Source organism: Octopus sinensis, linkage group LG1 (genome assembly GCF_006345805.1).
Source record: "Octopus sinensis linkage group LG1, ASM634580v1, whole genome shotgun sequence".
Taxonomy (NCBI): Eukaryota; Metazoa; Mollusca; class Cephalopoda; order Octopoda; family Octopodidae; genus Octopus; species Octopus sinensis.
The window spans coordinates 41,961,262-41,974,745 of NC_042997.1; the positions used below are offsets into that span (position 1 = coordinate 41,961,262).

At 34.1% G+C, this 13,484-nt stretch overlaps 1 protein-coding gene across 3 annotated transcripts in view; it reads right to left on the minus strand.

The window, feature by feature from the left end:
* LOC115211302 (breast cancer anti-estrogen resistance protein 3 homolog) overlaps nt 1-13,484 on the minus strand; it is a 242,706-nt gene that overhangs the window by 152,482 nt on the left and 76,740 nt on the right. Inside the window, exon 1 of one of the 3 annotated variants that reach the window (XM_036500331.1) lies at nt 186-287. The exons of the other annotated variants lie outside the window; for them this stretch is intronic. Within the exon in view, the coding sequence (XP_036356224.1) occupies nt 186-235 (50 nt within the window). The 5' untranslated portion in view covers nt 236-287. Of the gene's footprint in view, nt 1-185; nt 288-13,484 lie in introns of those variants that run through there. 3 annotated transcript variants of the gene reach the window in all.

The following is a 13,484-nucleotide window of genomic DNA, read 5'->3' on the forward strand; positions in this document are numbered from 1 at the left end:
GATATACTATATCAGAAGAAAAGAAAAAAAAAAGCTGATTGGATGGTCATGACTGGATCACAGTTTAGTTTATCTGGACTAAAAAGCAATAACTACAACAATAAAGCAAAGAAACTGGCAGTGGTGATAGATAAACAGTTTTGAAGAATTTTTTACATATACACAAAGGACACATATGGGTTTACCTATGGAGCGATTCTTTGTGATGCATTTGGTGTAATAACGGTAAATCCATGGTTCCAAAGTATTCTCTTCCTTTACTTAGTGAAAATATCGCTGCAATTTTTATCGTTATAAAAACATGCATGTATATGTTTCCTTGTATGTGTGAGTGCTGCTTAGCATCAGGTTGTCCCTGGTGGAGCAAAACTATAATCAAATATATTCTAGCCATGACATTTCCATTTTGTCTTTCTTTTCTATTTTCAGATGTAGTGTATCATAGTAGATTAAAATCTTCCTTATCTAATATGCCCTTTCATTTTTACGACAGTGGGGTAAGATTTGAAGAAGATTTGGCTGCCATTTCTAAAAGACTTAATGACCGCATTGGCATGTGTGTGTGTGTGTGTGTGTGTGTGTGTGTGTGTGTGTTGAATTGTGCTTTTGGTCATTAGCTGTCTTTGAAAATATTATTTTTCTTCATCCATTCATAAGAAACTATATTAACTACAGAAGAGCAGTATGCAAGAGCTTTGTAATGTAACTGTAGGTATATAAGTCACAGGAGATTGGAACTGGTTTAGTTCTGAAAGCAATTAATTAGATTTTCTTCACGCTTTGTCTATACCCGCATAGATTCCAGTGGCTCCATATAATTGAATATGAAATATAAATTGTGACAAACAGATAAAGAAAGCCAGATAGACAGATAGGAAAGTAGCTAGAATGGAAAAGATGAAAAGAGGAAGAATTGGGATGAAAGTAAAGTCTTGTCTTAATCCGGTGTCTGAGCAGATGTAGAAAAGTGTGAGATAGCATTTCTTGATAGGAAGAAAAGTGTAGGGGTGTGTGTGTGTGTGTGTGAATAATCAGGATCTCAACAACCATCCTGGGTCAATCTGATAAGAAGAATTGATTAGCAGAAGATGTGACGAGGTTCAGTGATAAGTAATGTAAAACTGGATAAGAGGAGGTAAATAGGGAGAGAGAGAGAGAGAGAGAGAGAGAGAGAGAAACTATGATAAAAACACAGAAAGTTCTTTATATATATATATATATATACACACCCCCACATTTATGTATATATATATAGAGAGAGATAGATAGATAGATAGATAGATGTGGGTGAGGGTGTGTGTATACATATATATATATAAATGTGGGTGTGTGTATATATATATATATATATATATATACTCTTTTACTCTCTTTTATTTGTTTCAGTCATTTGACTGCGGCCATGCTGGAGCACCGCCTTTGATCAAGCAACTCGACCCAGGCACTTATTCTTTGTAAGCCCAGCACTTATTCTATCGGTCTGTTTTGCTGAATCGCTAAGTGACGGGGACATAAACACACCAGCATCAGTTGTCAAGCAATGCTAGGGGGACAAACACAGACACACAAACACACACACATACACACACACATATATATATATATATATACGACGGGCTATAGTAGAAGACACTTGCCCAAGGTGCCATGCAGTGGGACTGAACCCGGAACCATGTGGTTGGTAAACAAGCTACTTACCAAACAGCCACTCCTGCACCTATATATATATATATATATATATATAGTCGATTAGTCAATCCAAACATGAACAAGCAAGAAAAAACAACAACAATGCGAGGACATGGAATAAGTACAGTGTTATTGGATGGAAAGGAAAGAAAAGAAAGAGGATTTCACGTTTTGAGTGGAGCTCTTCATCAGAAATATAGAAAAAGTTCAAAGAAGGGAAGACAGGGAAAGAAAATTGCCAACGATACACACGCGGTTACATATTGATATATATATATATATGTATATACTAGCAGTAATACCCGTTGTTGATTGGGTAATTACTTTACTCTTTCTCAGGAGCCACATTCAAAGTATTATTATATATAGAGAGAGATTTACTCCTCTTGTATGTGTGTATTTTATAAGAAAAAATCATGTAATAATTGAAGTAGAAAAAAGATCAATTTCATACATGAACTTCTGTATGTTTATTATATGACAATAAGTGAGTAGTATGTGTTATTTTATATATCAATACAGTAATGGCAATTATATAATATTCAAGGCTTTGGTTGGCACAGAGCTGTAATGAAAGAGAATTGCCCAATGTGCCGCATAGTGGGACTGAATCCTCAGCGACATGGTTGGAAAGCAAGCTCCTCAACCACACAGCCACGCCTATAAAGGAGAGATACATTTTGGATAATATACTCCTTGATACAATATGCTTAGATGGGAGGTTTATGGTGAGAAAACCTTTGATTTTAATATTTACTCCAAGCCATACAACAACTAACAATGCCACACCGTACAGGGTGTTCTAGAATTAACTTTTTGTTTCAATGAAATTGAGCAAATTTAAAAATAAACAGACAGAATTTAATAATAATAATAATAATAATAATAATAATAATAATAATTGTGTACAGTGCTCAGGTGCACTACAACTCATCTAAAGTGTATATATAATCAGGTGTAGTTTCAGCGGATTTCGGAAAGCACGAGGGCCTTAAAGGATGCAGTGTCATGGCTTATGTTTATCTTGAGCTTCTACAGGTTGATACTGGTAGGGAAAACATGAACAGGTGGAAGGAGAGAATTATAGAAAGTTGCAGTTTTAATGATAAAGAATTGGATAAAATAATTATACACTTTGATAATTTGTTAATTCAGAGGTAGTTGTTTACATTCTCTCTTCATACATTTATGGTAGACATCAGATGTTAAAGTTAAGAGAGGATGTCTTTTTAGCAAATGGGGCACACTGTCCTATATTTACATAGACTGAAAGAGAGATATCCTTAGAGGAAAATATTAAAAAGTTTAATAAGAATAGTCACCAACTAGAATTTGATGGGCAAAAGTCTTGTAGACTGTGCAAGGCATAAAGCTATTCTTTGCATGACTTTTAGAGTTGGGTGAATGCCTTCCTTTCAGTGACAGTTTCCTGCAGGTGTTGCAATTGGTGATTTTTGCTTGTTCAACAATAGCAGCAGCAGCTGCAGACTGTTACAAGTTGACACTTGAGGGATTTGGGATTGTGGACTTCTATTGTGTAAAGAGTGTGGAGTGACATAATAAAGGAGTGTCATCTGAATCATTCATTTATCAGTCTGAAATCAGTCAGGAGTGTTACACATTTTCAGCTGAAGGAAATCAGCATAAATCAACCACGTTCTGAGGGTAGACAATAAATGATGTACATTGATACGGGCATGATGGTTGGATGAGGCAATGACTTGGTGATCCAATGAGAACAAACAATACATTGGCAGATTAAAAGCTTACTCTTTTTTGATACATGAGAAAGCTATGAACCTTATATTTTATAATAAAAGATAATATATTTGACAATTATTTGTTTATGAAAGCTCTCAAAAGTATTCTGTGATTGAATAGCTTTGTTTCTTGGTTTCTCTCATGGTTTGGATATTCATGTAACTTACTATGGACTTTAATGAGATAAATGTGTGTGGCAGTTGTTCTAAATCAGGAAAAATGTTGAAAACCTTTGATAATTTTCTTAATTCCTAACAAAGGAATTAATCAGTTGAAGACATGCAATTTTTGTGAGGTAGTAAGTCAGACGATTGTCAAATATTTCATTGCTTTGTCAAAAGAGGATGTTGCAGTGTCCCTTAAAGGTTTCAAATGCAGGAGAGTGAAAGAAATCTGACCCCAAATACTTAAAAACAGAGAGGTGTGTGATAAAGGTTCTCAATGACCAAGTGATAGAGTTGCACTGAGTGATGGATTAAGTTCAACACCCAAATACAGGAACAATCAAATTTCACTCACAGGGCTTTGGTAACCCTGAGGCTATAGAAAAAGACTTTTGCTTAAGATTCTGTGCAGCAGTATTGAACCTGAAGCAATGTAATCACAAAACAAACTTCTTAACCACATAGCTATGCCTGTTGTTCCATGGCTAACATTTCACTACAGCTGGAATGACATCTAGAAATTATTATTGTTAAAGAATTAGTGGAACAAATGGTAAGACAAAACTATTAATAACAAAAGGCGGCGAGCTGGCAGACACATTAGCGTGCTGGGCGAAATGCTTAGTGATATTTCGTCTGTTGTTACATTCTGAGTTCAAATTCCGCCGAGGTCGACTTTGCCTTTCATCCTTTCGGGGTCGATAAATAAAGTACCAGATTTGCACTGGGGTCGATGTAATCGATTTTGTCCTTGTTAGTCCCCTCTATGTTTAGCCCCTTGTGGGCAATAAAGAAATATATTAATAACAAATGAGGATTTTAGTAGATTAGCTGGTTAATCCGGAGTCACTGTTGATGTACAACTATAAGTATAGTTCCCAATGTACCACACATATTTAGACTGACTGAATTTTCTGAATTAATTTCATGTTGGAATGTTTCAAAAGATAAGAAAACTAAGCAGACAGACTGTCGATGGAGGAGGAGAAGACTTGAATGGCTTTGAACATTTAAAAGTCTCAAGTTCATTCATCTCATTCAATGATGAATGCCATCTCCTTAAAGCCATTTCATTCCACCTATACTGCTATTGCTGGTATCCTTGAGAGAAGCTTGAATTCACTAATTCTTTTACAATTTCCTCAAAATATAGAGATCTTGTGGAGTGAAAAATCAAAAAAGCCATACAATTTAACAGTTAAAACAGTTGAAACCATTGAATTGAAAACAGTCAGTGAAGATAATGACTCACTGGTTAAGTACTGTTAGTTAAGATAAACAATCTTGATATTTTACCAAATCTTTAAATTTTACCAAAGTTAGTTTACTATTTCTATCTTGAAACTTTGATAAAATGTAAATTCTTCTTAACTTTCAAGAATTTAATTCAGCCTACTCATGGCTTAATGGTTAGAGTGTTGGACTCATGATCATAAGATTGTGGTTTCAATTCCTGGATTGAACAATGAATTTGTGTCCTTGAGCAAAAAACACTTCATTTCATGTTGCTCCAATCTGGTCAGCTGGTAAAAATTGAGTAATCCTGTCCAGGAAGGAATATATACATCAGAGAAGCTAGGAAACCAGTCCTATGCTCTTTACTCTCTTTTACTCTTTTACTTGTTTCAGTCATTTGACTGCGGCCATACTGGAGCACCGCCTTTTTTTAGTCGAGCAGATCGACCCTGGGACTTATTCTTTGTAAGCCCAGTACTTATTCTATCGGTCTCTTTTGCTGAACCGCTAAGTGACGGGGACATAAACACACCAGCATCGGTTGTCAAGCAATGCTAGGGGGACAAACACAGACACACAAATACACACACACATACATATATATATATATATATATATACATATATACGACAGGCTTCTTTCAGTTTCCGTCTACCAAATCCACTCACAATGCCCCGGGCATTGGTCGGCCCGGGGCTATAGCAGAAGACACTTGCCCAAGATGCCACGCAGTGGGACTGAACCCGGAACCATGTGGTTGGTTAGCAAGCTACTTACCACACAACCACTCCTGTGCCTATGGAGTAATGTAGACAAACATATTCATCTAGATCTCTGCATTTCTTTAAATCATCTTTAAGTTGCCAAAGTCATGACAACTGTCTGTACTGAATCATTATAAATAATAATATTGGTTTCTAACATTTGCATAAATTTCTAAATATATAAGAGATTAGCATAGTTGATTAAATAAACTCTCAGTATATTATAGGTACTTATCTTTACCCTGGTGGAATGGAAGACAAAGATAACTTTAGCAGGATTTGAACACAAAGCAGAAACGAGCAGAACTAAATATTATAGATATCTAATCTGACACCAAACTATTACTGTTAATCACTATTATTATTATTATTATTATATAATAATAATAATAATAATAATAATAATAATAATAATAATAATAATAATAATAATAACTTAGATTGGTTTTGGCCATTATCAGCCCAACCATGACCAACTCAATAGCACTACCTGGAAAACTTTTTTAGTTATTTATTTCAGGACACCATGGACCACTCAAGCAGAGAGTTGTTGTTGGTTGAGGTGTATCCGGGTGTAGGTGGTTTATCCGGTATTTCCTGGAGGAATTTGTCTGGGTACCATTTGAAAGTTGTGGGGTCTGCTCCTACTTTAATTTCTTTCAGGATAACATTGAAAAGAGCTGGACACCATTTGCAGTGAAGAAATTGTGTTGCAATGTTCTTATGTGATGTGATCTCGACCTTTGTAGGAGATGCATTATACAGGGGCCTAATCTTGGGTGAATTGTAAACATGATGTTGATATAATTTGGATAATATTGAAGGAATATTTTCCACATGGTGCAAATAATGTATCGTTCATGGTGGCATTGCAGAGAATAGAGTTTCAGCTGTTTAAATCAAGTCCCTTCATGCTATTTATTTTTTTAGTGATTGATCTTTGTGGCACTTTAATCCTCGTTAGGTCTTCAAATTTTGGCACAAGGCCAGCAATTTTGGAGTGATGCTCCATTAAAATGAATTTTTTATTTTGGTACCAAGCCACCTTTCTCTCACAGCATTTGCTGTCTTTCCTTCTCTTACATCTTTCAAGAGACAACAGATATACAATTCCTGGGTATTTCTTTCTGTCTGTTATATGTACAACAGAAGTAATATAACATCATATAATAATTCAATAACATGATTAAATTTGTTGACTTAAGAAATATCTTTATCTTCTTCTTCAACTTCCAGCACAGTCTGCCAGCAACAACCACTCTTTCCTTTTATATCAACATCATTATACTTGTGAGAATGCAAAGATTTTTGCTAGAACAAGCAATAGTTTTTAGAGTGGTACAAGTAACCCGCTGTAACTATTCAGACATAATGTAGAAACTAAGCTTGAGAAACAAGCAAACTGAGGCAAGTGATGAAAATTGTGTGTTCAGTGCCACAACAAACTAGTTGAATAAAAATTTGAACTTATGATCCTATATTGTGTGTCTGGCACCTCAACTTCATGGCCAACAGTATTCCATTAGAACTAAATACATTATTTATGACTTTTTTGTAGGTGCAGGTATGGTTGTGAGGTTAGAAGCTTGCTTCTCAATCATGTGGCCTTGGGTTCAGTGGCACTTTGGGTAAGTGTCTTTTACTATAACCCCAGGTCACCAAAGCCTTGTGAGTAGATTTGATAGATGGCTCTCATATATATATATATATATATATATATATATATATATATATATACACATGTGTGTGTGTGTGTGTGTCTACATGTGTGTTTGTCCTCTACTATTTCCTGACAACTGGTGTCAGTTTGTTTACATCCCTGTAACTTAGTGGTACAGCAAAAGAGACCAATTGAATAAATAGAAGGTTAAAAAATAAGTACTCTTCAAGGCAGTGCCTCAGCATGGCCAGAGTCCAAAGATTGAAACAAGTAAAAAAAATACAAAAAATTATATAAAAAACTTGAAATTTACAGAAATGATGAAATATGAGGTACAGATGCTCATTGTTTTTCACTAAGATTTTAACAATGTAAAGTGAAAGTATATAATAACAGAGACATGAAATTCGCAGGCAGGGTTTTCTCTGAGTTTACCATTATTCTACAGCAGTTACTGTCTTCAGTATATTGCTACAAAACTACCTTTAAGTTAGATTTTCTGGAACAGAGAACATCATCAGCCCACCCTGCACAGGATGATAAACACACAGCTACGTCACACTATAAAAAACCCCAACATTTTGCCATCTGAAACATGTTTAAAAAAAAAATAAATAGGTGTTCTATGATTAGAAGTTATGCTTGGCCAACTATAACTATCTCTTTACTTCATTTCATGTGTGTGTGTGTGTGTATCATGTTATGTACACCCACCCACATATGAGAATACACCATAAATACATCATGTACATGCAGATTCATATGTTATACTCATTTGTGTTTGTGAGACGCATCTTAATACATGTATGCGTGAATACTCTTTTACTCTTTTACTTGTTCAGTCATTTGACTGCGGCCATGCTGGAGCACCGCCTTTAGTCGAGCAAATCGACCCCAGGACTTATTCTTTGTAAGCCCAGTACTTATTCTATCGGTCTTTTTGCCGAACCACTAAGTGACGGGGACGTAAACACACCAGCATCGGTTGTCAAGCAATGCTAGGGGACAAACACACACACACACATATATATATACATATATACGACAGGCTTCTTTCAGTTTCCGTCTACCAAATCCACTTACAAGGCATTGGTCGGCCCGGGGCTATAGCGGAAGACACTTGCCCAAGATGCCACGCAGTGGGACTGAACCCGGAACCATGTGGTTCGTTAGCAAGCTACTTACCACACAGCCACTCCTGCACCTATGTGTATGTATGCATATAAATATGCACACATGCACACACACACACTTATCTGTATTTGACAAAATGAATAGAAATGGCTTTTCTGATCCTTTTTCCACTTTAATAATTAGATGTTTGTAAGTAATTAGGTGTTCTAATTATTAAAATGATCAGAAAAACCATTTCTATTCATTTTTTTCAAATATATAATACTGTACTAAGGACTTTCTATTTCTTATTCTGCCAGTGCTGGTGTCACATAAAAAGCATCCAGTCCACACTGTAAAGTGGTTGGCATTTGGAAGGGTATCCAGCTGTAAAAATCATGCCAAAACTAATCCCGCCTGTGCTAGTGCCATGTAAAAGGCACTGAGTCCACTCTGCAGAGTGGTTGGTGTAAGGAAGGGCATCCACCCATAGAAACCCTGCCAAAAACAGACATAGTAGCCTAGGGTAGTTTTCTACCTGGCCAGCTCCTGTCAACCATCCTACCCATGCATGCACGGAAGACGGACGTTAAACGATGATGATGATGATTTATATATATATATATGATTTTATATATATATATATATATATGATTTTATATATATATATATATATATATGATTTTATATATATATATATATATGATTTTATATATATATATATATATGATTTTATATATATATATATATATATATGATTTTATATATATATATATATATATATGATTTTATATATATATATATATATATATATATGATTTTATATATATATATATATATATGATTTTATATATATATATATATATGATTTTATATATATATATATATATATGATTTTATATATATATATATATATGATTTTATATATATATATATATATATATGATTTTATATATATATATATATATATATGATTTTATATATATATATATATATATGATTTTATATATATATATATATATATATGATTTTATATATATATATATGATTTTATATATATATATATATACGATTTTATATATATATATATATATGATTTTATATATATATATATGATTATATATATATATATATATATGATTTTATATATATATATATGATTTTATATATATATATATATATATGATTTTATATATATATATATATATATATATGATTTTATATATATATATATATATATGATTTTATATATATATATATATGATTTTATATATATATATATATATATATGATTTTATATATATATATATATATATGATTTTATATATATATATATATATGATTTTATATATATATATATATATATGATTTTATATATATATATATATATATGATTTTATATATATATATATATGATTTTATATATATATATATATATATATATATATGATTTATATATATATATTATATATATATGATTTTATATATATATATATATATATATGATTTTATATATATATATATATATATATGATTTTATATATATATATATATATATATATGATTTTATATATATATATATATATATATATATATATATATATATATATATATATATATATATATATATATATATATATATATATATATATATATATATATATATATATATATATATGGTGGCTGCCCCCTCGTTATCGAGTATGGCATTGCACGAAGTTTAATCAATGTTGTTATCATGCAATGCCTGTGCAAGAAGATTTTTTTTAAAGTGAGGAAAGGCTGTGCACTGAGTCAATCCCACTCACTAAGCAACAGCAGCCATAATCCGAAAAGAAGAACAAGTCAACATCATCGGTAACCACTGAGCCGTAGGTTTTATGTCGGAGTTATCCCAGTTACCTGAGTTACCTTCTCCTAGAAGGATGCCCTAACAAAGGCTAGGAGTCCTTCACTCCCAATGGTTTAATCGCACGATCGGGTATTCAGTCCGATTATTCCTATGTCCCTGTGCATGATACAGCCTTAAGACATTTATTGGATGGCCGTTGACTCTCAAGAGTTCCTCCGTCCTTTGACGGGTTTTGTTCTTCATCCTGCAGGGTGCCCAATAAACACCCTCCTCACCAAGCAAGCTTGGTGGGGTTGACAGTTTAGTCACCAACGACCCGACCATGCAACATGTTGTACTGGGTTACATGTTACCAGTAGCACTCGAAAGTGACCTGACATAATATATATATATATATATATATATATATATATATATATACACACACATTCCACACATACACACATGCAGATGCATAGGTATTGCTGTGTGGTTAATAAGTTAGAATTACATCCGGTTGGTTTCAGGCTCTGTTTCACAGTGTGACAGCTAGGGCAGATGCCTTCTTTTGTAGCCTCAGTCCAACCAACGAATTGTACATGGAATTGGTAGACAGAAACTGTATAGAAGCCCATTATGATAATATACAATCATCGTCATTTTAACATCTACTTTTCTATACTTGCATGTATCAGGTGAAACACTGTTGCAGAATTTTCTGTGGCCAGATGTCCTTCCTGATGCCAACCTTCACCTATTTCCAGACAGTAATTCCTCAAGTCCATTGAAAGTCAGGAAAGGCTCTTAAAGGAAATGGTCAACCCACAGCTACTGTAGAGAACACCAGCCAACATCTGTGTGTGTGTGTGTGTGCATACATTGTATAAATGTTCACATTCAACAACTTCACTTGTTACCACCTGAGTGAAATAGTAATGCTATTTTAAAGATTCTTAAGGCAGCGAGCTGGCAGAAACGTTAGCACTCCGGGTGAAATGCTTAGTAGTATTTCATCTGCCGCTACGTTCTGAGTTCAAATTCCACTAAGGTCGACTTTGCCTTTCATCCTTTCGAGGTCGATTAAATAAGTACCAGTTATGCACTGGGGTTGATGTAATCGACTTAATCCATTTGTCTGTCCTTGTTTGTCCCCTCTGTGTGTAGCCCCTTCTGGGCAATAAAGAAATAGTTATTTTAAAGATTCTTGCTGACATTATGACCAGTCATTCTGCATTTGCAAAGACCTGTTGAATAAAAAATTCTTTGCTTCAAAAACAGGTCAGGATTGGTAACAGAAAGAGCAACTAGATGTAAAATACTCCCTTAAGTCCCTGTTTAACACTTGCTTGCATGGCAAAACATATGTTATTTGAACTGAAAGAAGGAGTATAACTGTTGTTTGTTAATGATCCACAAAGCAAGGACAAGTCTTTAGCCCTGCTGATAATCTGCAGTTTTGACCATGTCAGCTAAATGTAATTCAAAACCATGACAATTAACATTTTGAAACCATCAATAGAAAAGGCATTTGTACACTTGATTGACAGACATATGTTACCTCAGGTGGCTTTGGCTCAGGTAACCTGGAGTGGCTAACAAGCGTAGTCTTAGAAAGACAATCTCAATTACAAATTGAACACTTGAAATGATATTAATATCCATGAGATTTTCTTCCCTAGTGTCTCATTACAATTTTGTATTTAACAATTCTCTTCAAAATCTTTGGATACATTGAGCATATATTTCTATCCATGAGATTTTATCTGTTGTGTGAGACATTAAACTGCATGTGGTGGTGAGGATCCAGCCTGAGAGTTCACTAGCTTTGAGGAGTATGGAGTTACTCATTAATCACAACTCCCAGATCTGCCCTGACCTAAGGTGGTAGTACCCCTTAAGGGTCCCAGTTATGGGTTAAGTAGGAAAAGCTGATCCTGTAGCTACCTAGGAGCATGGGCTTCTAGGTAAGTGTCACACATTCCTGTTGGAGTGTGGACATGCCCTGATATTAGGCAAACCAGTCCTCTTACCTAAAGATTAAATAAGGCTCTGTTCTTTGAGTATAATCTTAGTAGAGTAGAAGACTAGTAAACTGAATAAACCAACAGAAGGCAACAAGAAATTACAGCTAAATCTCTCCCCCCACCAAATCATGATTCTTCACATTTTGGTATAGTAGTCCATGATCACTGATGTCTATGGACATAGAATATGAAGATAGATAGATAGGTAGGTAGATAGGTAGACAGATAGGTAGATAGATATCAATTGTATTTTTCCCTGTACTTCCTACTAACTCTTATTTTATTAAATTAGATTTTAAGTCTTTGTATTTTTAATTTTGGTTTGTGAAGTGTCTTTTACAAAATGAATGTAGTTTTCCACAGAGTTGAAGAGCAGATACTTTGGAATTCTCTCATCTACCATATGTACTATGTGGTTTGCTCACCTCAATCTACTACATTGCATGAGAGTTTCTACAGCTTCAACAGTCACTAACACCAAAATCTCAACATCATTTACATAGTCTCTCCTTTGTTACATATTGTAGAAATATAGTAAACAAGAGGGGACTCCAAATCATGCCCTGATGGTGGCTAAATTTGTTACTAAACATGCTACCAACTTTCACCTTGATGACAACATCTCTATGAATAGATTGCATGGCTCTCACAAGCCATTCATCTGTACCTGTTTTTCTTAACAGCCACCAGACTACTGAGTTGGAACTCTGTCAAAGGTCTTCTCCAGGTGGATGAATGCTAGACAGAGTGGTATACTTTTAGCTAAGTGGTTCTCCCAGAGTTGTACCAAGAAAAGATTACTTGGCCTGGGACAATCCCAGACTGCAACTCAATTAAGCTAATTTTCTTTTGAACTAGTTGTCCTATAACTTTTTCAATGACTTTCATAACCTGGCCTTTCAAGTTGAGCTTCTTCAGAGCAATCTTTGAAGACGTAGAAGTTGATGTTGACACTTGTATGGTAAGTATTGTTTTCTGACAACACCCTGTAATTAATTAGTTATATGAGTAACTGATATTTTATCTACTTCACCATATATTTTCAGCCTTACATACGTGTGCATGTGTGTGCTTTTGTTAAGTAAAAAAAATTCTTCCTTATTCAAAAACACACACATACACACAATGTTGATGCTGTAATTGGTGCAGCAGTTGAATTGTTGTTGTTTTGGTTTGACTTTCAGTTCAGCCCTGACAGCACATACTCATGGTCAAACAAATTACAGCCTTATCCACCAAATT